General features: G+C 40.3%; 1 protein-coding gene across 2 annotated transcripts in view; it reads right to left on the reverse strand.

Moving 5' to 3' along the window:
• Positions 1-24,908, reverse strand: part of rptor (regulatory associated protein of MTOR, complex 1) — a 199,116-nt gene that overhangs the window by 105,472 nt on the left and 68,736 nt on the right. For both annotated transcript variants that reach the window (XM_080417271.1, XM_080417270.1), the window contains exons 7-8: positions 12,948-13,123; positions 1,293-1,352 (exon numbers count right to left, since the gene is read on the reverse strand). In XM_080417271.1, coding sequence (XP_080273397.1) covers positions 1,293-1,352; positions 12,948-13,123 — 236 coding nt within the window. The remainder of the gene's footprint in view (positions 1-1,292; positions 1,353-12,947; positions 13,124-24,908) is intronic.

Genomic DNA, 24,908 nt, shown 5'->3' on the forward strand with positions numbered 1-24,908 from the left:
AACAATTATCTTTATTTATGTAATTAACAAAGGTGACTTCATAAAGGATGTGACTGTGAGTTGGAGGAACACTATCAGTCACCCATTAATCAATAGCGGGTATACATTATATCGGGTATATATTCATTTATAAAATAAATAAATAGAAATAATGAGTGAACTGCTTTGAGGAGTGAACATGTTTGAAGAAAGGTGCATAGAGGAAAGTAGGGCACTCTGTAAGTAAACTCTGGACAGAATCCTAGAACTTGCAAATGTACAGTAGCGAGAGATAAGAGAGGCTGCAGACCAAAGAGAGGACACATGAAATGTTCATCTGCTTGCGTCACTGGTCCCACAGTGACGCAGTGATGAGCCCCTCCTTGTAAAAAACAGACCAAGTCACACTATGCAACACGCACACTACAGTAGACTGAGCACATTCAGAGTGGCACAAGCCTTCAGCCAAACACTAATTAACCTCTTGAGGAGGACACTGCTGTGTTCTCAACTTCCAAATATAAGATAGAGTGCGTGTGTGTGTGTGTGTGTGTGTGTGTGTGCACATGCACACAAGTGCCTCTCTGTGAGACACAGGAGAGCGCAGCTTTAGACTATTAATAATGGGCATAGGAATAAAAGTCATTTAAAAAAAGCCTTGCTGAAACATAATATGTAATATGTAAAACTATTCCATTTCTAAACTCTCGACACCGCAAACTACTTTCAGACTGATGCCTTTTTTTTCTCTCCTGGTGCTGAACTGTAATAATCACATCTGAACTTAGTTAGTTGCAATTCCGAGTGTGATCAGCAGACGTGTTTTATGTAAATCGTTTCACTTAGAGTACCTCCGTAATGCAAGACAATAAAAGAACGAGAAAAGCCGCCTCCAAATGTTCTGAGAAACAGCTAAAAACTTTAGCCCATGACATCGATATTGAGTACAAATATCAATCTGTGACTGTGTGCCTAAGAGCAAGAGATGTTCTGTACTCAGTGGCGGCCGGCACAGCCGAGAAGAAATAAGAGCTTTTATTGAAGAAAAGTACGGCGTTAAATCTGCCACATTCTACTGCTACACAGGCTGTGTGGGGAGAGTCAAAAGGGAGAGAGCATTATGCCTAGAGGATTGAAAACAACAGAGGGTGAACTGGGTGAGAGAGAGAGAGATGGAGAGAGGGGGAGAGAGAGAGAAAGAGAGAGCGAGAGAGATTGAGAGAGAGTAATTACTATCTGAGGGAGCACTCCAACCAGAGAAAAATGGAAACACAAAGAGGAACAAGTACAGAGCGCTATGGAGAAGCACTTACTTTTCAATGAGGTCTAGTGTCACACCTGGTACCAGCTTGGCACTCTTCTGCATACAAAACCTGGAGAAACACACACACACAAAGTTGTGGAATGGCATTAATAAAAGCAAAACAAACACACCTGCCTACAATATAACCCTTTGATGAAGGGGGAACACAAAATGAACTGAAAAAAAGAAAAAGGAAAAAAAAAGATACAGATAAATGCAGTTTGAAAAGTCTCGGGCTGCTAAGCAACATGTCCTTGGACTATTTAGGTTCTTCTAACTCATACATAGCTACTATTCATTGGCAGTCTAAAGGCATTCGTCTTCGGTTCAGGCTTGGAATATCTTTCAGTTCAGACATGGAACTATTCCAAGCCTGAACTGAAGACGAATGCATTTAGACTGCCAATGAATGGGAAACAAAGAGGGCCGGGTCTATGAAGAATCAGTCGGTCATATTTCTTAAATGTGTGTTGCAATGTTATTGTTTACTGTTGCATGGTTAAAGGGGAATTTTGGACCACGGTTTTCTTACCTTTTCTATTATGTTCTGATATCTTAGGATGAATGGTACAGTAGAAACATTTCTTAACTCCATCCCGGGTCCGCCACAGCTTAAAACGTGCGCCAAGATAAGCTAAGATGTCATAACATCATGGCTCAAAATTCCCCTTTAACTCTGACGGGTGGAGACAGGCATGCTACAGCACTGCTCTGGGTTCAGTAGAACTCACGCTCACCAGGACAAAAAAAAACAAGTGTGTGTGATATGCAAGCATGTATGTGGTGTGTGGTTTTGTACAGTAAGCAGGTTTCTGTTTACGTGTGGGTCTGTCAAACCTCAGACACTAAAGAAAGCAAAAACACAAGTAGTCCATTGTACAACATGACATGACAATCAGACTTAACTCTCTCAGTGCCAAGCCACGAGGTATACCGAGTTTTTTCTGAATGCCCTCAGTGCCAGAACGAGAAATCCCGAGTTTTTACTTAATGTTGTTTTATAGACGGTCACGTTCTGATCTTGAATCCGAAGGGAGCAGTAAAACTGTGGCACAAACGGATACGGAAATAATGGATATAACGCCATTTCCGTTCCCGTCGACTCCATGTTTGTAGTTTTTTTTCTTTTCCCTATAACTCCGCTGTTGTTTTCTTTTTTTTAGTTCCGCCGAAACATGTGTTTCCAACGGCCTGTAGCGAAGGGGACACAAGCTCCGTGTGGAATGTTTTTCGACAAACCAGCAGTCAGGGACGATCTCTGGCTGTACACACAGTGAATCGATCGATCAATATGGATCTAAACTTTTTATGACCACTTGAAAACCACTATAAACACGAAAGTCGCTTGGCACTGGGTGAGTACATTATGACAATAATCTGGCAGTCAAAGAGTTAATATATTCATATATCAGAACTGATGAGGTCAACGAAATATTACCTCCCAAACTCCATACATTCATTAATTCAGTCCACCTGACCTTTGAGATAAGCCAACAGGCCTTCAGTAACCCCAGAAAAATGGGCATGGTGGGAAATTAACATAAACTACCAGACATGTGCTGGTAAATGTCACCTGTGGTCAGTAGTTTTCTGCTATATCAGACATCTGGACAAGTAAATAAACAATGTATAGAAGATTTTTTAAATCACTTTGAAAATAGTGAAAGTCACTGATGAGTTTTTGGGGAAATTTTGGCCACTCTGGTCAATGGATGTAAAACAACTTCGGCACTGCCATATGGTATTACAAGTATATGAAGTCCCTGCCTGTTCTTCTTGCGTATTGACATTTCATATGGCACCCAGAATAACATAATGTTCTGTTGAGGAACAGAACAGTACATTATCAGACAGAGACAGGTAGACAGAGCGTTAGAGAGCTCACTGTGTGCACAGGTTGTTCTGAAAGTCCACACAGTCACTATGCCGATAGTCTCACGCCTTGTAAAACGCCATGTGATGCACCTTGGGAACTTCTCCCTAAACCTAGTTGCAACTCATTTCCTAGTTATGATTCATTTTGTTATCAGTTAAAGGAGTAGTTTACCCGTTAAATCGTATTTTCTATCTATTACACACCCCATGAAGCCTTGAATTCATGGAGTTTTTTTTGTTTTTGTCGCATTCCTAAGCCAATAATTTGATGACCGGCAGAGTCTCCTACTGAGCAGCCACCCATTTTTTGGGTGAACTACTCCTTTAAAAAAAAAAATTCAACCTATCTTCATATAAATGGTCCTCACTAATGCTCATTATAATATGGCACCATTTTTGTCTACTTTGTCTGTCTCACTCAGAGGAGGAAGGCTGTGGACATTTCAGAAACCCGCCTACCAGTGACGTCATCAATGGGGAATCCAAGCTAATAAGAAACTGCAGGCTTTATATTCCTGGAGAAGTAGCATGCTATAATAGAAGCCATTGTTCTCGAGTTAATAAAAATCTAAATAAAAAAGGTATTTTCTTGTTCTGAAAAGACATTGTTCTTGTTTGAAACGATGATGTCAGTGTCCACAGCCCTCCTCTGAGACACAGACAGAGTAGAAACAATGTTTACCATTTTATCATGAGCATTAGTTATGACCAATTATATGAAGATGGATTGAAAATGGGTTAAGTCGTCCTTTAACTTAAATGTTTATGATTTAATGACATTATTATTTTAGAATACTCTGGTTCCAGGGGCGGCCTGGAATCGAGGAATTGGAAAGTTGTCGTAAATGCAGAGGAGAAATCATGTGCAACCTGTATAGCACTTACAGTAGCAAATAACACAACTTTTTTCTGCCATTTCTATCAGCGGTTTCTGCACGACACAAACCTAGACATAAACAATGTTTATTATTAATTACAGGTCTAGACAGACAGGTTGGAATAAACAGAACAAAGATCAGAGCAGAAGACTGCATCAGCTCGAGTGAGTTCCCACTCAACCCCCCCTACGCAGGGACAGATCGATTCCACCATAGCAAGGTAGAGAACGAGATAGGGAGGTGCTGAGAGAACCGGAGAAATACGGCAGAGGAGAAGACAGGAGAGGTAGAGATACAGAGGGGGGAGCGACAGATAGTTATTGAAACCGAGAGAGAATGATGGTTTTTAAAAGCTCACAAGAAGTACGAACTTTTGACATGGATTCAAGAAAGGGGAAGGCCAGGTCAGAGAGGAAGGGCAATAATAAGAGAGAAGAAGAGGATTAAGTTATTGTATGCCGAGTAAACTGAAGGGCAAGACACACCAGGGACTGTTGGACAGAGAATAGAAGACCACTGAATGGCTCACAAAGAGACAAAGAGAGAGAGACGGGGAGAAAAAGAGAATTTAAACCTTTTTAGAGTGTATCCAGCCACAGATTGAGGCACCTCTCGGTGGATTTGTGAACAGAGGGAGGAGAGCAGCTTTCCTCCCATCTTTGTTGGGTTCTCTCTCCAGTACCGTCTGTCTGTTGCACTTTCAATTTGGGGGGGGGGGGGGGGGGGCTCACTGGCTAACCATAATGATTGGCAAATTTCTTCTTGGTTCTAAATGGACTATTACATATAGGCTCAACCTAATACATTTTCTTGGCCATTCAAAAATGTCTATCATGAAGATGGATGCTGTTACAGCATGCATGTTCCTCAACATAGTAAGTGCCCCCACGCATCGCTACCACTGGTTTCACCTCCTTTAGTCAACCTTTTTAGTCCTCAAATGCATGTATTTTCCATGGCAAAGAAATACATAAAAAGAAAAAAACTTACAAAACATGTTGCAACATTATTTAGTCACAAGCTCTTGTTAGTACTTTTCATTGGTTAAATATTTATAAAACTCAGAGAGTGAAACACACAGACTACCCTTTCAACGCGGCATCCTTATTTTGGACATTACAGGCGAGAATTTTCCAAAATGTTTCCAAAATACCTACCTACAAGCTCACAGCGCCGCAGCGTGGCAAAGACATACTTAACGAGTGAGACAAAATAGGGATAAAAATAAGAATAACACATGAACTATTAAACCGAGAGATGTTCTACTTTAACCCATTAAGACCCGAGGCCAATTCTACAAATGCCTTCTAAAGATCTAAAGATTTTTTCCAAAAATGGTAAAAAATAGCAGATGTACAAGCTCACAGCGCGGCACGAAGTGACGCGCTGTGAGCTTGTATATCTGCTATTTTTGAATAGCCAACGCTAAAATCTAAAAGGACACAGATGCTTTCCCAGTTTTAATGGGTTAATAAGAGTCACCTTCAATGGAAACCCTGTATTATCCTTAACCTGCGGCTCTTAGGAGCGCATTCAACTATTCAACAAAAGTATCCTGAGATAAACCCCTTCCTTTCTACCTTACCTAATGCTTATCTCTAGACACTAAAGAGTCGGCTAACGTGGGAGCGGTGTTGCGTAATACCCTCCCCCTCTGTAGTTCGCCCCACATCACGGAGGAGAAAGGGAGACGACAGGTACGGTGTGTGTGGCAGGATTTCCACGCCTCATTTGCATTTCATTCATTAAACCATTAAGACCGGGAAAGACTATGTCATTTTTAGATTTCTTTGGTTTTCAAAAATAGCAGATCTACATGCTCATAGCGCGGCACCGAGTGCTATTTTTGAAAAATAGCAGATCTACAAGCTCACAAGCTAATAATGCTTTTTTAGCTCAAATCAAAAAGTGACAGAGATGCGTTCCAGGTCTTAATGGGTTAAGTAGACACTCTGGAGCGAGAGAACAATGTGTTGATTCTCTTCTTTTAACCAAATACCAGGTACGAGACATGAGGGTAGAGGATGAGCTGCGCTTGTTCTTCAATTTAATGAGGCGACAGTGTGTGTGTGTGTGTGTGTGTGTGTGTGTGTGTGTGTGTGTGTGTGTGTGTGTGTGTGTGTGTGTGTGTGTGTGTGTGTGTGTGTGTGTGTGTGTGTGTGTGTGTGTGTGTGTGTGTGTGTGTGTGTATGCAGGGGCACAAAAGACTAAAAGGATAATATGATTTTATTATGTGGGCTCTCACGGATACTTGATCATTATGAATGTATCTGTGCCGTACGTACTGTATGATTTAGAAAGTACAGTACTACATTTTCAAGGGGCTACTTTCAAGGGGTTTATGAGCCATCCTAACAGTTAAATGGGCAATTAAAATGGCAAGAATGAGGAATGTGCACACATATACAGTACAGAACAAACAATACAGAAAAAAACATATGTCCTCATCTATACGCACATGCACACATGCAGGAGTTTGCGATGAAAGAGTCAATGGCATGAAGATACTGTCGGTCACATACAGTACATAATATACAGCAGTACCTAAACGGCAGGATTGGCATTGGAAGAGCCGACAGCAGTGGTTCAATAATGAGTGACAGAAGCGACCGCTTGCCAAGTCTTAGCCCTGCATCATCAAGACACATCTGTCTGCCAGTTCAAGGAAATAGAGGAGGTGGTAGATGTACAATTCTCCACTAATGTTGATGATATGTTCTCCTCCTCCTCCATTATTCCATTCTTCACGTTTGGCTCTTTAGCAATCTAATAAGCATTCTGGGCTTTTATTTCTTTATACTTCATCTTTCTCCCTCTCTCTCTTTCATTACTCTCTCTCACTCTCTACCTTCCCCATCTCCTCCACTTGCCTCCATTTCCACACACCCACCCCTGAGCATCCCCTGTCTAGCACCGCGATGGGGAAAGCCCCTGAAGCGGGTGCTCCATCAGTAATGATTTTCTGCTCGGCTGAACCACAGAAGGCATGCCATGCATGCACCTTCTCTTGCCTGTCACTATCTCTTTACCCCCCCCCCCCCCCCCCTCCCTTCTTATGTAAACCAAAGCGTCCCCTCCCTCATTGGATTTCATTTAAGGTTTCAAGGCCAAGGAAAGCCATCACATGTCAGAAACACCCCCTGACCATGCCCCGGTTTTCTCTGCATATCTAACTTTTGCGGCTGCATGGTATTAAGAATTAGACAGTTCTTATTTAGCACAAGAGGGTACTAAAGATTGATAGATGCATAAAAGTAACGGGACCAGAAAAAGAAGGAAAGGAGAGAATGAGAGATAGATAGATAGATGCATAACAGGTTGAAGGATGCAAAGAAGCCAGCTTGAAGCCAGACTGATTTAGACACGAGGCAAAGTTTGGCAGATAAGGTACGTTTTTCTGCAACAACAGTACGCTGTGTTATTAACGTCCCTCCCAGTGGGTACACAACTCCTTTATCTGTGTCTCTGCTTTCTCGCTCTATCCCACAGGACAGGACAGGGCGAGCCCACTACAATGGATTCTTTTGAGAGGGAAATTTAAAACGAGAAACTTGCATACTGGTGGCTTTAGATTTCCCTACAAAAAGCCTAAGACTTCATTATACAGTGCCATAACTTAAGTTTGAAATACTGCTGGCAACACAAGACAAGTAGAGTACAACTTGAACTTTATTGTCACATCTCGAGATTACACACAGTAATATGGGAGGGCAAACTTGAACTTGTATATGTCTTATTAACCCATTAAGACCTGGAACGCATCTGTGTCACTTTAGATTTCTTTGGCTATTCAAAAATCTTGAAAATACATTTTTTAGACTTATTTTCAAAAAACTGTTAGGATTTAGAAAAATAAATTAAGAATCGGCCTCAGGTCTTAATGGGTTAAATGTAAAGTGGTTCACAGGATTCATTACTCCATGGCTAAGCTCAGCAGATTTTCAATCTCCTGCAGACCACACACACACACACTTTTTATTCCTGCCCAAAGCTTCTTAGTTTCTTTTTGGAGCGCATTTTTTTTAATACACTCCTCCGTGTCCCTTAATTGCTGTGTTCAGGTGTGTCTGCTTCAGTGTGTTTGGCCAGTAATGAGTTGTTAACCCATTAAGACCTGAAGCCGATTCTACAAAATGTCTTCTAAATCCCAACAGTATTCTGAAAAAACAATGTGTTTCTATAACAGTGGTGCTCAAACTTTTTCATGTCAAGGACCCTCAAAATGATATGTATTTGACCGCGGACCCCCATCTCAAAATATTTTGTTCCAGGGACCCCCCAGAAGCAAAGATTTGAGTTATTTTTTTTTGCTTTAAAACAATATACAAAAAAAATCACAAATAAAAAAAAAAAATCAGATCTACAAGTTCATAGCGCGGCACTTGGTGCCGCACTATGAGCTTGTATATATGCTATTTTTAAATAGCCAAAGTGTAAAATAATGCTTTTTAGCTCAAATCAAAAAGTGACACAGATGCGTCCCAGGCCTTAACTCTATAACTGCCAAAGACGTTTATAAACGTCTTTGAGAAATTAGCTGTTGCCTGCCAAAGACGTTTAAAAACGTCATGAAAAAAAAAAAAAAAAAAGATTCTCTAATTATTTAGTATCGACACCTTTTCGATATTCCAAACGAATAAGGAGATAACAATTTCCAAAGATTTGCTGCTCCATCCACTTCAATGTTAAAGGGCAAGACCACTTTGGTAGAGGTTTGGGTTGTGTAGTTACCTTGCCATGATGTAACTCCAAAGGTGGGCAAGAAATCAAAAATAATTGCTCCATTGATTAGAAATTGATAATTCAAAATATGCTCCCCATTGACTTACATTGTATGGTAAAACAGCTCTCTCAAAGTCACTATTTTAGCACGTAAACAAACGCAAACAAAGTTGATTCAGACAATATAGAACATCACCAAACCCAGTACTGTTTTTTTTTTAAATAAAAATGTCAACTTCCTGTTGATTTTGCCATTTTTAATAAGTAGAAAACCTGGACTGGATCCGCGGATCCGGATCCAGATCTTCAAATAGTAAAATCAACAGGAAGTTGACATTTTTATTAAAAAAACAACCAGTACTGGGTTTGGTGATGCTCTATATTGTCTGAATCAGATTTGTTTGTGTTCATTTATGTGCTAAAAGAGTGACTTTGAGAGCTGTTTTACCATACAATGTAAGTCAATGAGGAGCATATTTCTGAATTATCAATTTCTAATCAATGGAGCAATTATTTTTGATTTCTTGCCCACCTTTGGAGTTACATCATAGCAAGGTAACTACACAACCCAAACCTCTACCAAAGTGGTCTTACCCTTTAAAATTGAAACGGACAAACAATTCACAATGTTTTTTGGTTTGAAACCACTGGTTTTGAGCTATTTTCAAACATCAAACAACACATGACAACAAGGTCAAATTGACCTCGTTGACATTTGTGAAACCACACCTGAATCTCATCTGTGAGAATTTTCTGGGGATCAATCATACTTGAGAAAAATATTTTGTGGCTATGCGAAAAGGTACCAAAATCGGTCAAAACCCTGGCAGAGGCTACAGACTGTTCTGAAAAAACTCTGGCAGGGTAAGAGTTAATGGGTTAATATATAACTGTAATATAATTACCTTCCTCAGTAGCGAGTAGTGTAACTTATTGCCATTGCCAAAACAGTAATATTCCATATTACTGATCCAAGTAAGAATGGGTTACGTGATTAGTTTTTGTTTGTGACAGATAAAAGCGCTCTCTATTCTCTGTATCGGTTATATTGTCTATGATATTGTGTGTTGCTGCGTAGACTGGAGCAGCCCATGATTCAAGCGCCATAGGAAGAGGAACAAATCTATAAGCCATCAATACCTTGATGCTACGGATTGTTAGCTTGCAACAATCCAGGTATTTAGCAGTAAATGTGTGATTGTTAAAATGAAACGGCTCTCCAAAAGTGTTGTTGCAAATTGTAAAAGTAACAACCGTAGCATCACACCCAGGTGGCCTGTGTCCATCTACACAGTATATACTCTATATTCAACTTAGTGGATCCTGGAAAATGTTATCACTATTATTCCACTGGATTTTCGCAGTACGTTTGTGATTGTTCAAATGATGACAGGTCTCCTATCCATTCTCATATCCACATACAATATTAATAGCGTAATACAACAGCCTCATTAAACTGAAGGTCATAACAGGGCTGGATTTTTGAGATGGGGAACAAAAATGGAAATCGTTTAAGGCAGGGGTGACATTTCCTACTGGCTTTAAGGTATGGCCTGGAGGCATAATGTCCTTCACTCTCACGGATTGGAAGGATCGCCGGTCTGTGAGCATGAACATGATTGAAGTTGAGCTGAAGACTTGGTTAACCCATTAAGACCTGGAACGCATCTGTGTCATTTGTAGATTTGAGCTAAAAAAGCCATATTTTACACTTTTGGCTCTTAAAAAATAGCAGATCTATACTATATCTATACTGCCTCCCCCTGGTCAGCCGGGGCGCCTGATGGAGGGGAAGGGAACTGGTTGGAATAACGTGTTCCTTCCACGCGCTACGTCCAACCAGGGAAACTCCCCCCTGTCAGGTGACAAGAAGGTCAGTTGGCTCTCATGCATTGAAGGAGGCATGAGCTCGGCCCTGGCCTCCCTAGGCTGGTGGGGGGAGTGTAGTGCCCAGGATCACTTAGAAAATTGGCACCGGGTGAAAAAAGGGTTACAAACTCGAGGGATATAAAAAAAAAAAAAATAGCAGATCTACAAGCTCATGGCGCGGCACCGAGTGCCACGCTATGAGCTTGTATATCTGCTATTTTTGAGAAATCATAAACAGTTGTGCAAATCTTTGAATAGTTTTTTTTTCCAAGCGAACATTTGTAACTCAAATCTTTGTTCTGGGGGTGCCTGGAACAAAATATTTTGAGATGGGGGTCCATGGCCAAATACATATACATTTTGGGGGTCCTTGACATGAAAACGTTTGAGAACCACTGACATACTTTTCAAAAAAACTGTTAGGATTTAGAAGACATTTTGTAGAATCTGCCTCAGGTCTTAATGGGTTAAAACATTGTTCTGGCCATGAACCAGGAATTCACAAAGTATTAGAATGCAAAAGAAAGTGACGGCAGGTAATGAGAGCCAGGGTGCCATGTAGAGTTTAGAAAATGCTGATGCATTGTGAGCGAGTTGTGCGGTGCATGTATGATGAGGCAGTCACTGGCAGACACGTGCATCAACCAAACAAGGGTTTTCCTCTCTTGCCGACATGCTCCTTTTCTTCAATGGGGGGAAAAAGATGAAGGAAAAACTGGCAGCGGTGACAGTGGAAGCATGAGACTGTTGACAACAATCTGGTTGGTTCGTCAATCGTCACCTTTGAAAAAGTTCTCAGCTCACTCTTTTACAAACTTCAGCTCTGTACATTTGGTGGTGGTGAACAAAATGTCTTGTTCAACACGGCCAGTAGGCCACAGAAGTACCTCCACTAATTTGTTTGCATACGTTTTATAGTATTTTAAATATTTAACTTTAATTTTATATTGTAAGTCAAAGATACGTCATGAATGACGACGACTTGAAGTCATAGGCTGGCCAAATGAAATCCAAGACCCAAATTGGAGCCATGCCATTCCCATGTGGATACCGAGATCCACATGATTAGATTTTACATCAATTCTCAATTCACATCCATATACACAAAGACTGACCCTGTGTGTGTGTGTGTGTGTGTGTGTGTGTGTGTGTGTGTGTGTGTGTGTGTGTGTGTGTGTGTGTGTGTGTGTGCTATGTTAACGGAAGAACAGAGGTGATGCAATCACCTTGCACCGTGCGCAAGCCCTCGCTGCTCAGTGTGCACTGCACAGCGGATTGGCTGACGCAAAAAAAAAAACCTCTTCTCTCCGTATAGCATCAGCTACATCATTAGTTCTCAATGATGCATTGCCATGCATACGTTAAGACAACCGACTACAGTACACAAGCCTACGATGTTTCCCAAATGCACTCGTTTCGCCTGCATATCTTTACATAATATTACTGTATCAGAGGTGTGGATGTTTTTCCTTGGATCTGAAGAGAGTATACTTTCTCTCTACCAACTAATGTTGTACATTATTATGTTTTCCGAGAGCCTAGGCAGAACTATAACCTGGGCTGAAATGGTGAGACAAATATATACAGTAATTATGCTTCCGCGAGGGGAAAGGAACTGGTTGGAATAACTTGTTCCTTCAACGTGCTACGTCCAACCGGGGAAACTCCACCCTGTCAGGTGATAAGAAGCGGCCAGCTAACTCCTCATGCGTTGAAGGAAGCATGAGCTGAGTTCGGGGCTCTCCCCAGGCTGGCAGAGGGAGAGTAGTGCCCAGGATTACATGCTTAGGCATTGGCACTGGGTGAAAAATAGGGGTTACAAAATCATGGGATAAAAATTAGAATTCAAAAATATATATATATGCTTCCGCTAAAGGCCTAAAGATGCAGTGATTTATTTGCCTTTATGTGATTAGAACATTTCTAGTCCTGTAGTCTAAGTCCTGTTATGCAATTTGTGTAATATTTTTGGAATCAAGAACATTCTAAAGGGATGAATAGTCCCTTTTGTGTAGTTAGTTGTGAATAGAGTTCACAACATACTGTAACCTGTCCTTGGTTAAAGAACATAAATAAAATCTGTTTCGGTTTGCTTGATCGAGAAAGCTCGTTAAGAGCTGAACTGAATGTCAAGGACTTTCCACGCGTGGAATGCATTACTGAGAATTCCAAAAACAGTGCTATAACGCTGTATGAAATCACCCACGCACACATATCAAAATACTTTTTTTCTGTTCAGCATGTGTCCTTGGTTCTATCTCTCTAGCTGTCATAAAGCAGGCTTTAAAAGTGAAAGAGAGGAAAAAGGAGGAGAGCTTTACCACCGCAGGGCGATTTTGATGGGCGTAGTGAGACAGGAGGTGAAAAGGTCAGCTGGGAGGTCAGGGTTCATGGGCAGCAGCTCGCTGGCTTCGCAGGCAGCCAGCTGGATACAGTTCTTCATGGAGGGGGGCAGGGGCATCTGGGCAAGCGGGTGGCTGGGGTTGATGGCCGCCACCTAAACGGACACAGCAGACATCACATTTAAGCATCCGATTCACTTTATGGCCACAACGTGTGCGAGGGCCTCGGCGCAAGCAAAATGCTGACTTCCAAGACATTAACACAATCAGTGATTTGAGTCGCTCGCTGCCACATGTATTCACACAACTGGCATTAAACTTTCAAGAACATTTACTGGTTTAATTTCCACATAAATTGTCTTCCCGAATTGGATGACTTAAGACACAGTAAGCCAGGGAAAGGCTGACTGTGTAAATAAGTAAATAAATGTGTGCAATCGAGCCAAGTCATAAATGGAGGATCTTTGAGATCAACTAATGAGCACATCGACATCTGACCAAAGGTTGACATACAGCAGGGGAATAGAGTCTGGAAGTCCGGTAAAATGATGACGAATGAGGAATGGAGTTTGGGCAAAATAACAGAGCTGGAAGAAAAAAACTAAGCTGGATGTTTGCTGTAAATCAGATACGACTTCCTTTTATCAGCTGGATATGAGTTCAGGGGTCAGAGACATATATACAGTACACTGTACAGTATTTCTTTTTTTTTGGAGATGAACAATTAATCAAAATCGCAATATGAACTACTTAAATTGACTGCTAAAAAAGGTACTCTAGTCTTTCTGATCATATTTGGTCCATGATTCAAGTACAATATTAATTTCACCTATAAATGTATAGTATACTACAAGGACGCCACGTTTTTGCATGTTTAGCTCACTGTGAGCTAAGCTGGGTGTTTGAGCGACAATATTGGGGAAATCTGGTAATATTAAAAAAAAAAATACAATCTATGCGTTGGAAAATTGTCGGTAGTAATATGACATATTCATGACTTGTAGTCAATGGGCTAAACATGCAATAAAACCAGTATTGTCCTTTAAATATCAATTGATATCGACAGTATATCTAATGATGTGGTAGTTACACTGTAAACAGCAAACAGAATTGAAAAAAAGAAAGAAATTTGCAATCGCAATATTGGTCTGAAAAATCACAATTAGATATTTTCCACAACTCGTAGTAAGTACCCTAGTATGTATGCATGAATAAATACTGTAGTATATATTCATAAATACACCATGCAGTACAGTATCTCAACATACAGCTGTTGTACTGTACTGCCTTTGTTACTGCAGTTATTGTAGATGTAGTCCAGTGTGTGTGTGTGTGTGTGTGTGTGTGTGTGTGTGTGTGTGTGTGTGTGTGTGTGTGTGTGTGTGTGTGTGTGTGTGTGTGTGTGTGTGTGTGTGTGTGTGTTGACTACAGAGTTGTAGATTCAGTGCCTTGGCATCATCCCATGGCTTTTGGTCAGAGGCAGGACCATATTTCATGCTGCCCTGGGGCAACAGACTGAGTAGAAATGGAAAGTACTTTTCCAACTCAAAGAGCACATTTTGTGAAAAGGCTCTTGCCAAATGTGCTGTATATAAAATATTGGATTGGATGGTTAATGATGGACCATTTTTTTATGTTCATGAACTCACATTATTTCCTCTTTGTTAACAACAGGTAGTATAGGACTCCAACAAGTAAAAGAAAATCTCCCTAAAACTTATTTTTCTGATACATAGTGCAGAACACACGCACATCATACACATCTTCTCATGGTAAATGATATGGTATATATTTGTATTATCTGAAACTCATCTTTTTTCTTCTACACTCATTGTGCTGCAGTAGTATTAACAATGTATTTATTGTTGTTTTGGATGTTACTGATTGGGTGTTTGATGGGAGCCTACAGTGTGCAACTTGCCATTTGACTTCTACAATAGATTGGCTTATATTATTACCCTACAGTAACTATAAAAATAAGAATCCATTACCTGTTACAGTATGTCGCTAAGGAATGTCTGCCGAAATGAGCTTGGCTCCATGATAGTACTGCCAGATATTAATCATAAAGTCTTGCAATAATAATATATTTAAAAAAAAGAAAATCAAATTTTCATTGGAGGATTTGTAGTTGGCGTCAGTTGAAGACAACATGCTAAAGTCTTGCTTGTACCAAGGAGAGATAATTGGTTTTATTACACGACTTGGTTGATTGCTTGATTCTGATTGGTCAATCGCTGAATTCAGCGGTGTGTTATTTCTGGATAATGACCGATGAGCTCAATAAGAGACCGCTGTCTAATCAAAGACTGAGAGCACCTGCTCATACTGTATAAACCTGCGCTGCTTGATTTTATGATGTATCCAACATGACAGCCAAACCACCCCAGCAATTTTGTCAGGTATGTGACTTTGTGTCGTATATGATATCGAGTTACATTTGATAACGTCTGTGTTTGGAGGTGAATTATTTTTTTCTTCTTACCCTTTGGATAAATTCGTATTTTTTTACCGTCAGTTGATGCTTCATATCCATATGAGTAAAATCGCCCAGCTGATTTGTTTATTTCTGGAACACAGTTCTTATATGACACGATCTAAGATTCCCCAATGGAAAATCCAATACAAAAAAGAACACTGTGACCCAGGGGGATAGCGCCCTCTAGTGGCAGTGATGTCAGGACTGGTCTCCTTTCGATTCCCAGACTGCCTCTCTCCTCACTCCGCTATGGCTGCCTGTCAGTGCATTAGTGGTTCCATTTAGCAGTGGTTAACAGCAATGCTAAAACATCTTTTGTGCATACAAACACTGCTACACTTACTTGGCTGTAAACCTGTTCTGGGGGGGGGGGGGGGGGGGGGTGTTGTTGTGTGTGTGTGTGTGTGTGTGTGTGTGTGTGTGTGTGTGTGTGTGTGTGTGTGTGTGTGTGTGTGTGTGTGTGTGTGTGTGGTGTGTGGTGTGTGGTGTGTGGGTGTGTGCGCATTTCCATCATGCAGGCGGCCTTTTCCCCGGTAACCTTAGCACCAGCAGCAGTGCCAGCAGTACTCTTGGAAGTACTGACAATGACGAGTACATCGTGTCTTTCAACACCATCGACAAGATGAGTGTGTGTGTGTGGGGGGGGGGTCTTCTTCATTTTGGACCCCAAGTAATGATCATGCACTATCAAATGGTGATCTTTCGTCTACTGTAGATAACACATACATATTGAAAAATGTAAAGTTGATGGAGTGTGATGATAATGGTGACACTGTAAAAACATGCTGAAATGAACTCACATCATTCCCTCCCAGCCCTGCTGTGAACTTTAGCTCATTGACTTGTCTGATGCAAGTCAGTAAAACAAGAACACACATAGCTGAAAGGTTACGTGGCTCTCTGTGACTTTAAAGTTTAGCCAAAGTTGAGACATGATAGAAGACTTTGGCTACATTTCCATGTGCACCAACACATCTGCGATACTCAACTGATTGATTGGACTTTGTGTCCTGGATCTAGGGGGCTCACCTCATTTGAGCAGACAGTACAAGACTGTATAACATTACATAAATTTAGTATTGCAAATACAATAGGCAGTTTATTACATAAAGAAAAGGTTAATTAACTCTTTGACTGACGTCGACGCGTTATCGAGTCAATTGCTAGTTTGTCCACTTGGCCGTCGACGCGTTAGACGCGCGTTTGTAATTATTGTTATTTTAGAGAAGATCACGGTCTAATCTTGAATCCGAAGGGAGCAGTAAAACTGTAGCACAAACGGATACGGAGATAATGGATACAACGTCATTCCGTTCCCGTCGACTCCATGTTTTTTTTCTTTCGCCTGTATCGGTTCTTTTTTTTTTGTCCATTTTTACGAGGAGACGCGTGTTTCCAACGGCCTGTAGCGAAGGGGACACTAGCTCCGGATGCAATGTTTTGCATCCGGATGCAATGTTTTGCATCCGGAGCAATAGTCAGAGACTCCTGCTCCAGAAACACACAGTGAATCGATCGATAAATATGGATCGAAACTTTTATGACAACTTTAAAACTACTAAAAACACGAAAATCGCTCGAAAATCGCTTGGCACATTATGAAAATACTGACAGTTGGCTACATATTTCTTTGGGTGTTAATATCTTCCCTTCCATGCTTTATGTAGAAATATTGTCAAAAGTAAAACCTCCTCTTTGAAAAGCCATTTCAACATAATAATCTCATCACCAAAACAGAATAAATAATTCCTTATATCACTGAACCAAGTAACCTACAAAATCACAAACGGCACATACACACTGTTTATGCATCATCAGTTGGCACCCCATCCCGCAACTGCATCCATACAGTAGAGTGAGATAGAGAAAGATGAGAGTTTGATAAAAAACTTCTAGAGGCAATTCATTTTCCTACCATTTCAGCAACAACGGCATTGATTGTGAAATTAGGTTAATGGGCAAAAGGATCAAAATAAGTTTCCACTGAGAGCACCATTTTTCTTCCACTAACAACCTTACACTGGTAGTTAGCAGAAGAGCTACAGTTTGTCTATAGAAAAAAAAAAAACTACCAGCTTTACCTGGTAGCTTTACATTTACACAAGCTATTGAGGTTCAACATCTCTTTGACAGTAAAGGGGTATGTGCATGTATATTACAATCAGCGACAACAACGATTTGGTACCATCCACCTATAGAACAAACATGGGACAATTCTCTTTCTAATGCCCTGACAGCATCCCTTAACCCATTTAGACCTGTTGTAACCTATACGTTGTTATACCTTTCAATCCAGGAGCCACCTCTGTGTCTCATTAGTTGTTGCTATAGCAACATCATTTTTTTATAATTTTTTTTAGTAAGAATTCGAATGTTTTCAGAAAACTTAGGTTAGGTTTTAGAGGCCGTTTTTAGGATCGGCCTCAGGTCTAAATGGGTAACCCATTAAGACCTGGGACGCATCTGTGTCATTTTTAGATTTGAGCTAAAAAGCATTATTTTACACTTTTGGCTATTTTAGAAAAATCTAGAAAATGTGTGCAAATCTTTGAATATATATATATTTTCAAAGCGAACATTTAACTCAAATCTTTGCTTCAATATATTTTGAGATGGGGGTCTGCGGCCAAATACATATCATTTTGGGGTCCTTGACATGAAAAAGTTTGAGAACCACTGATATAGCAACATACGTTTTTTAAAAAAACTGTTAGGATTTAGAAGACATTTTGTAGAATCGGAACCTCAGGCCTTAATGGGTTAAAACATGTGGATCACTGGATTCCTTCAAAACAGGCCTGAAAATCCATCTTTCAGGAGACAAAAAGGGGAGGTACACTCACTTTTCCCATAGAAAGGTCATGGCATTCACTGCTGACAGTTTTTTCCCCCTTTTTCTACTTTGTACATATAGTGTTTTATATTTATTGATGATAATGTATCTTAGTGTTATTTTCATGCTATGTTGATGAATTGAATACATAGGGCCCCCATAGAAACAAGTCCCCAGGACTTTTTTTGTGTTATCCTTTTATCTCAAATCTCTGACTGTACCTCGTGCCGTTCACATTTCTGTCTAATAAAGTATTCAATCAATCAATCAAATCAATCTCAAACTTACTCCAGTTCATTATCACAATATCCTGTTTATGTTTTGGAACAGAAAAAGAAGGGGGAAAAAAACAACTAATTAGCACAAAGCTTCTAAAGGAGAAGTAAAGGTTTACATAATACCACCGTATTCCTCTAGCTACACCCTACCGCTCTCTGGTATTTCAATATCTCATTAGTTGGTTCTATAATGAGCAGCCTGGGTTCTCCATAGATAGAAGAGAACCAACTGAAGCTCAGATCTCAGTGTGAGACATTAAGTATGTACTGCACTGTGAGGAGTTAGACACACACATGAATAAATCATGTTATTAATTTTGCAACGCCTCAAAGAATAGCCTAACCCATTAAAACCGGGAATCGGCATCTGTCATTTTAGATTTTAGGTAAAAAGCATCATTTTATACTTTGGCTATTCAAAGATAACAGATATACAAGCTCATATACAAAAAATCTTGATTATTATTTTTTGAATATATATATTATTTTAAAGTGATTTTTTTTTACTAAAATCTTTGCTTCTGGGGGTCCCTGGAACAAAATATTTTGAGATGGGGGTCCGCGGCCAAATACATATGATTTGGGGGGTCCTTGACATGAAAAAGTTTGAGTACCACTGATATACATCAACATAAGTTTTTCAGAAAGCTGTTAGGATTTGGAAGACATTTGTAGAGTCGGCCTCAGGTCTTAATGGGCTAAATTAATGGTGGGTTATGCCTGAATGTGCAAGTGTGTGTGTGTGTGTGTGTGTGTGTGTGTGTGTGTGTGTGTGTGTGTGTGTGTGTGTGTGTGTGTGTGACGTGTGTGTGACGTGTGTACGCATATCTTATCTCTTGAGAAAGAACATTTGCATCTGTCCTCAAGTGTCAATGACGTGTTGATGGGATCAGTGGAAACAATATCCTACAAAACTTCCTCTCCTCACTCTCTAATGAGGAAAACACACCTGCACACTAACAAAGAAACACACACACATATCTGAGTCCACTCTCCTCTGACTATACAGCAATATTGTTTCTTCAAAAAAAAAAATGGCTCTACGGTGTGATAATCCTCGCAGTAAATACAAAAACATTGCCAAAAAGAGGCTGATGAATGCCAAACATCATCTGTAATTATCACATTAGCATAGTGTAATCTCACACATTACCATGAGACTCACCATGACGGCTTTCTTTCCCTCCCACACCATTATTCAGGCAACAAATTAATTGGACAGAATCGCAGTTTTTGACTGACGTGCTGAATGAATTTTTGGTCCCAACATGTGCATTGTGCTCATACTTATGGTTATAGTAATGTGCACATTACATGCATACGCCTTTGAACATACCATCCCTGTTGGGCAGAAAACTTATATCTCCATATTTCAATATTTTTCCGTAAATTAATGCCCTAATTTGTCATAGTACAGCGTCACACAAAAGTAGCAAAAATAGCTACTTGTAGATATGCCAATATTGATCCAATGAAAAGTATTATGAATAATTAATAACTATATTGGATACAAAAAAATATTGATTGATTGGAACACTAAATTGCTAAATTGCAATCAAGAAATTTCAAACAGTACAGCAAGTACAATTACACAAGCAATGCTAAAAGGATAACACAAAAAAGTCCCGAAGGCTTGTTTCCATTGTGGTCCTAATTATTTGGAACACAGGTTTTTTTTTTTTACGGTTTTGGACATAATGAGGTTTTCACCTGACAGTGACGATATGCACTACCTGAACTCTATGTGCAACACTCATTCAATACTTATACATTTTTCTGAGAGATGGACTGTAACTATGTTAACACATTGGGTGCCAGAGGTTTATTAAAATATTATACTTTGAGTGCCAGGACTTTTTAAACATTTTGAACCTTTTTCAAGTAGTCACAAAATATTTTCAGTGATCACCGTCCTCACGGTGATCCCCTCATTACACACATACAGGTCTCGTACAATCGGGGGGAAAAAATTTAAAACATTCGGAAATCCATTCCATAGTTGCAGCCAGTTCAAAATAGTTAAATTAACATTGTAAAAAAAAAAAGTGCACAGGAGCCGAGATACAGGTTTTTGAAGTCATAAGTTAACCAGGAGGTGGATTGGAGTCTAAATCTTGTAGGAGTGATATTTCCTGTTGCTGTGAAGGAAAACAAAAAAAAAAAATTTAAAAAAAAAAGTAAAACCGTATATATACGGTTTTGGCACTCAACGTTAGTATGAGTGCCAAATGTGTTAAATTGCATCATTCTACTATTAAACAAAAATACTAACAAAAAAAACGATGTAATGTCACTGTCGGGCGGAAAACCTTGTATGTCCAAAACGGTTACTTTTCAGGAAATGGAAAAAAAGAACCTGTGTTTCAATGGATCCAAGGTAGTTATTATGTACCTATAAGCTCTTGTAAATACTTTATTGGTTAAATATTTCTAAAGCCTTTACTTAGCCACTTTCAAACCTTGCATCCCCATCTCAAAGCATGTCATTATCTGCAACTCTTTAATGTTTTTCTTTTTTTATGTACTAAAATGTTCTACTTTTATCATACTACTCGTCATACAATGAGGAATAAAATAGGGCATTAATTAATGAAAAAAATAGATGAAATAACGAGATACAAGGTTTCTGCCCGACAGCGACGGCATTCTGCTGCCACATATGAATAATTCATTAGTGAAAAGGTAGCAGCTTTAATGAGTGCTTATGGGAGACACCGTCTCCAAGGGCCTCCTGGGTTTACACACAACCTCTGGGACCTTTGACTGATCACCAACCGACTACATTCACTCCCTAGAACTTCTAACCCCGACCTTAACCTGAGCCCACAAGTTACGCGTCACGTACAGCAGAACGGCTATATTAGAGAGATTTGGTGTAAAGGAGAAAAAAAAGGAGGGGATCAAGTATAGATCCCTGGGAAAACCCAGTCAATTAAGTATATAGGGTTTAAGTGGGTAAGCCTCACACTAAACCCCAAGCACTAACCCTGAAACAGCCTCTTGAAAAGTGATGACCTGCAAAATGGCGCCGCTTTCCAGGATTTTCCATTATGAGGACTTTTGGTCCTCATAAATTACAAGTGCGCACGTGCACGCACACACACACACACAGCAGTAGCTCCTAGCCTTAAGTGCTAGTGTGATTTTGAAACTTTTGCCTACCTCTGCATGAAGCCCATGCTGTGTGCACAGACACACAGACTCACATACACACACATGAACAGACTTGCGCCCACACACACACACACACACACACACCTCTTTCCGCTCCACAGCCTAATGCAAGGAGCATCTTTGCTGACTGTGTGAAGGAAGTGATGAGATATTTATTTAACCCATTAAAACCGGGAAAGCATCTGTGCCATTTTAGATTCTAACCACTTTAAACATATTTTATACTTTGGCTATTCAAAAATAGCAGATCTACAAGCTCGTAGCGAGTCACTTTGAGCCGCGCTATGAGCTTGAAGATCTGCCAAGCAAACATTTTCAACTCAAATCTTTGCTTCTGGGGGTCCCTGGAACAACATATTTTGAGATGGCAGTCCGCGGCCAATTACATATAATGTTGGGGGTCCTTGACATGAAAATAAGCATCATTTGAGCATCACTGATACAGCAACAGAAAACTGTTAGCATTTAGGAGACATTGGTAGAATGGGGTCCTCAGGTCTTAATGGGTTAAAAGGAAGCAGGTGGCCTCATCACAGAGCACTCAGACGGCCACGTCCACAGGGCTGAGTGACTGAATAGAGGATGGATGCATCATGGCTGCTGTTGTGGTGGAGAAGAGGCCTCCTCCTCTTCCTTTCTCCTTCTTTAACCCCTTCTTTCTGCACCTCACCTCTGTTCCTAATATTATGGTCCCTGCCAGTGGTGTAAAGTAACTAAGTACATTTACTCAAGCACTGTACTTAAGTAAAATGATGAGGTACATGTATTTTTACTTTACCGGAGTATTTCCAATTGTCTACACTTTTACTTCTACTCCACTACATCTCAGAAGACAATATTGTACTTTTACTCCACTACAATTTTTTTAAAACTAGTTACTAGTTACTTTGCAGATATAAATATATTACATTGTAAAACATACATTAACCACTTTAGCCCTATTTTATACCTAGGCTATTTGAGAATAGCCGATCTACAAGCTCACAACGCGGCGCGATGCAATTTGATACCAATACTTTTGTACTTTTACTCAAGTCAATTTTGAATTCTGGACTTTTACTTGTAATGGAGTACTTTTTCCACCACTGGTCCCTGCTGACATCAAGCTCAAGGTCACTGTTTGCATGTACAGTGTGTGTGTGTGTGCAAAACGTGATTAGACTGTGCACATTTTGTATGTATGCGAGCATGTGCTTCACCCCCAGAGAGAGAGAGGGGGGGGGGGGGGGGGGGGGGGAAGAGAGAGAGAGAGAGAGAGAGAGCGAGAGAGAGAGAGAGAGAGAGAGAGAGAGAGAGAGAGAGAGAGAGAGAGAGAGAGAGAGAGAGAGAGAGAGAGAGAGAGAGAGAGAGAGAGAGAGAGACAGACAGACAGACACTCTGGAGGTGGGGGACTCCTCACTTGGAATTTCTCCTGCATGTTTAATACGTTTGAAGTTACTTTCTCACCCTCCAGTCCCGTGTTTGTCTATTACCCCTCCTCCTCCTCCAATGCTGACTTCCTGTGCAAGTCGGCAAGAGAGAGAAACAAAGATTTCTGCTTATACATGTTACGCAACTTGGACCGCATTTACAGTACATTGGGGATTGCCCTGCGGATTTGGAATACCAAACTCAACAGCAAGCCTCTGTTATTCAGCCCCTTAACATGGTTTAGGAGCACACCATGTTATAGTGTGTGTGTGCATAACAAAACAATTAGAATAGGTCAATCTAGTGCAGGGGTTCTCAAACTTTTTAATACCACGACCCAATATTATGAGGGTCTTATTTTTTTGATTGCCAATGCGCGACCCCAACGGCGCCTTCCCGCGACCCCACTTTGGTCACGACCCATAGTTTGAGGACCGCTGATCTACTGCATATCTGGTTACTAGGTTAGGGTAGAAACACATTGCCTGCCAAGGACGCAGATATGCGTTCTATTAAATCCATCACTTGCCCTCCAAGAACGCAGATATGCGTTCCATTTTCAAAATATAATTTTTGAAAATTCCACAAGGGGCGCTCTAACACAGCTTAGGAATGATCCCTCGTCACTCAGAGAAGCAGTAGACGGATGTGACGTCATTCCAAAAACTATAGGATTTTTAGAAAAACACGGATCCCTCCCCCAACCCACAGAGACGTTTTTAGTTTTTTTTTCTATACACAACGTGGCTTCCACGTGTTTCAAAGATTGTCTATTTAAGGTAATTACGCTGGCATGGGGATAAAAACAATGTTAATATCTTGGCGGGTAATGTGTTAAAGTGGTTTTGATTTTAGCAGACCAGTATCACAGAAAATGCAATCTAACACCGTTTCATCTGCTAAGCTTTGTGTTTTTGGGGCTTGTAGCTGGGTTTGACAGCACTTGAAGCCGTTTGGAGGTAATACTGGCTAATTCATTAGTTATGGCTAGTAAGATGACCACAGCAGCGTTTGCAGTTGCACAATGTCTTTGTTTCTGTATGTTTCTGATCGTACACCGACCTATAGGAATTGCGCTACTAATTAATATATATTTTATCCTCTAGGCTATGTTAGCTTTATAGCTGGGCTAGACTGCAATTAAAGCAGATTGAAGGTTGGCTGCAGCGACGTTGGGTAGCTAACACACTTGTCTTCACCTAGAGGCCATGGGTTAACCCCTGGTGGCCAATTACACCCTGTGAATGCCAACAAGGAGGAGTGAAGAGCGTTGAGCCCTGGCACCTGCTTTATTCACTGCAAACAGCTGGCAAAAAAGAAAAAAAGTATATATATTCATCTTCACGTATAGCACAGACTAGATACGATCCTTTTAACCCATTAAAGACCTGAGGCCGATTATAAAATGTCTTGGAAAACGGTTTTCTGAAAATAACTTATGTTGCTATATCAGTGGTGCTCAAACTTTTTCAAGTCAAGGACCCCAAAATTATATGTATTTGGCCACGGACCCCCATCTCAAAATAATTTGTTCCAGGGACAAGCAATTATTTGAGTTAAAAAGGATTGCTTAAAAAATATATATAAACGTGCAAATAAATTCAATATCTTTAAAAAATAGCTGATCTACAAGATCATAGCGCGGCACGAAGTGACGCGCTATGAGCTTGTAGATCTGCTGTTTGTGAATAGCCAAAGAAATCTAAAATGACAAAGATGCTTTCCCGGTTTTAATGGGTTTTAACTGACAAAACTTCATTATGTCA

This window comes from Gymnoscopelus braueri (assembly GCF_963280865.1).
Source record: "Gymnoscopelus braueri genome assembly, chromosome: 2".
In the NCBI taxonomy this organism is placed as follows: Eukaryota; Metazoa; Chordata; class Actinopteri; order Myctophiformes; family Myctophidae; genus Gymnoscopelus; species Gymnoscopelus braueri.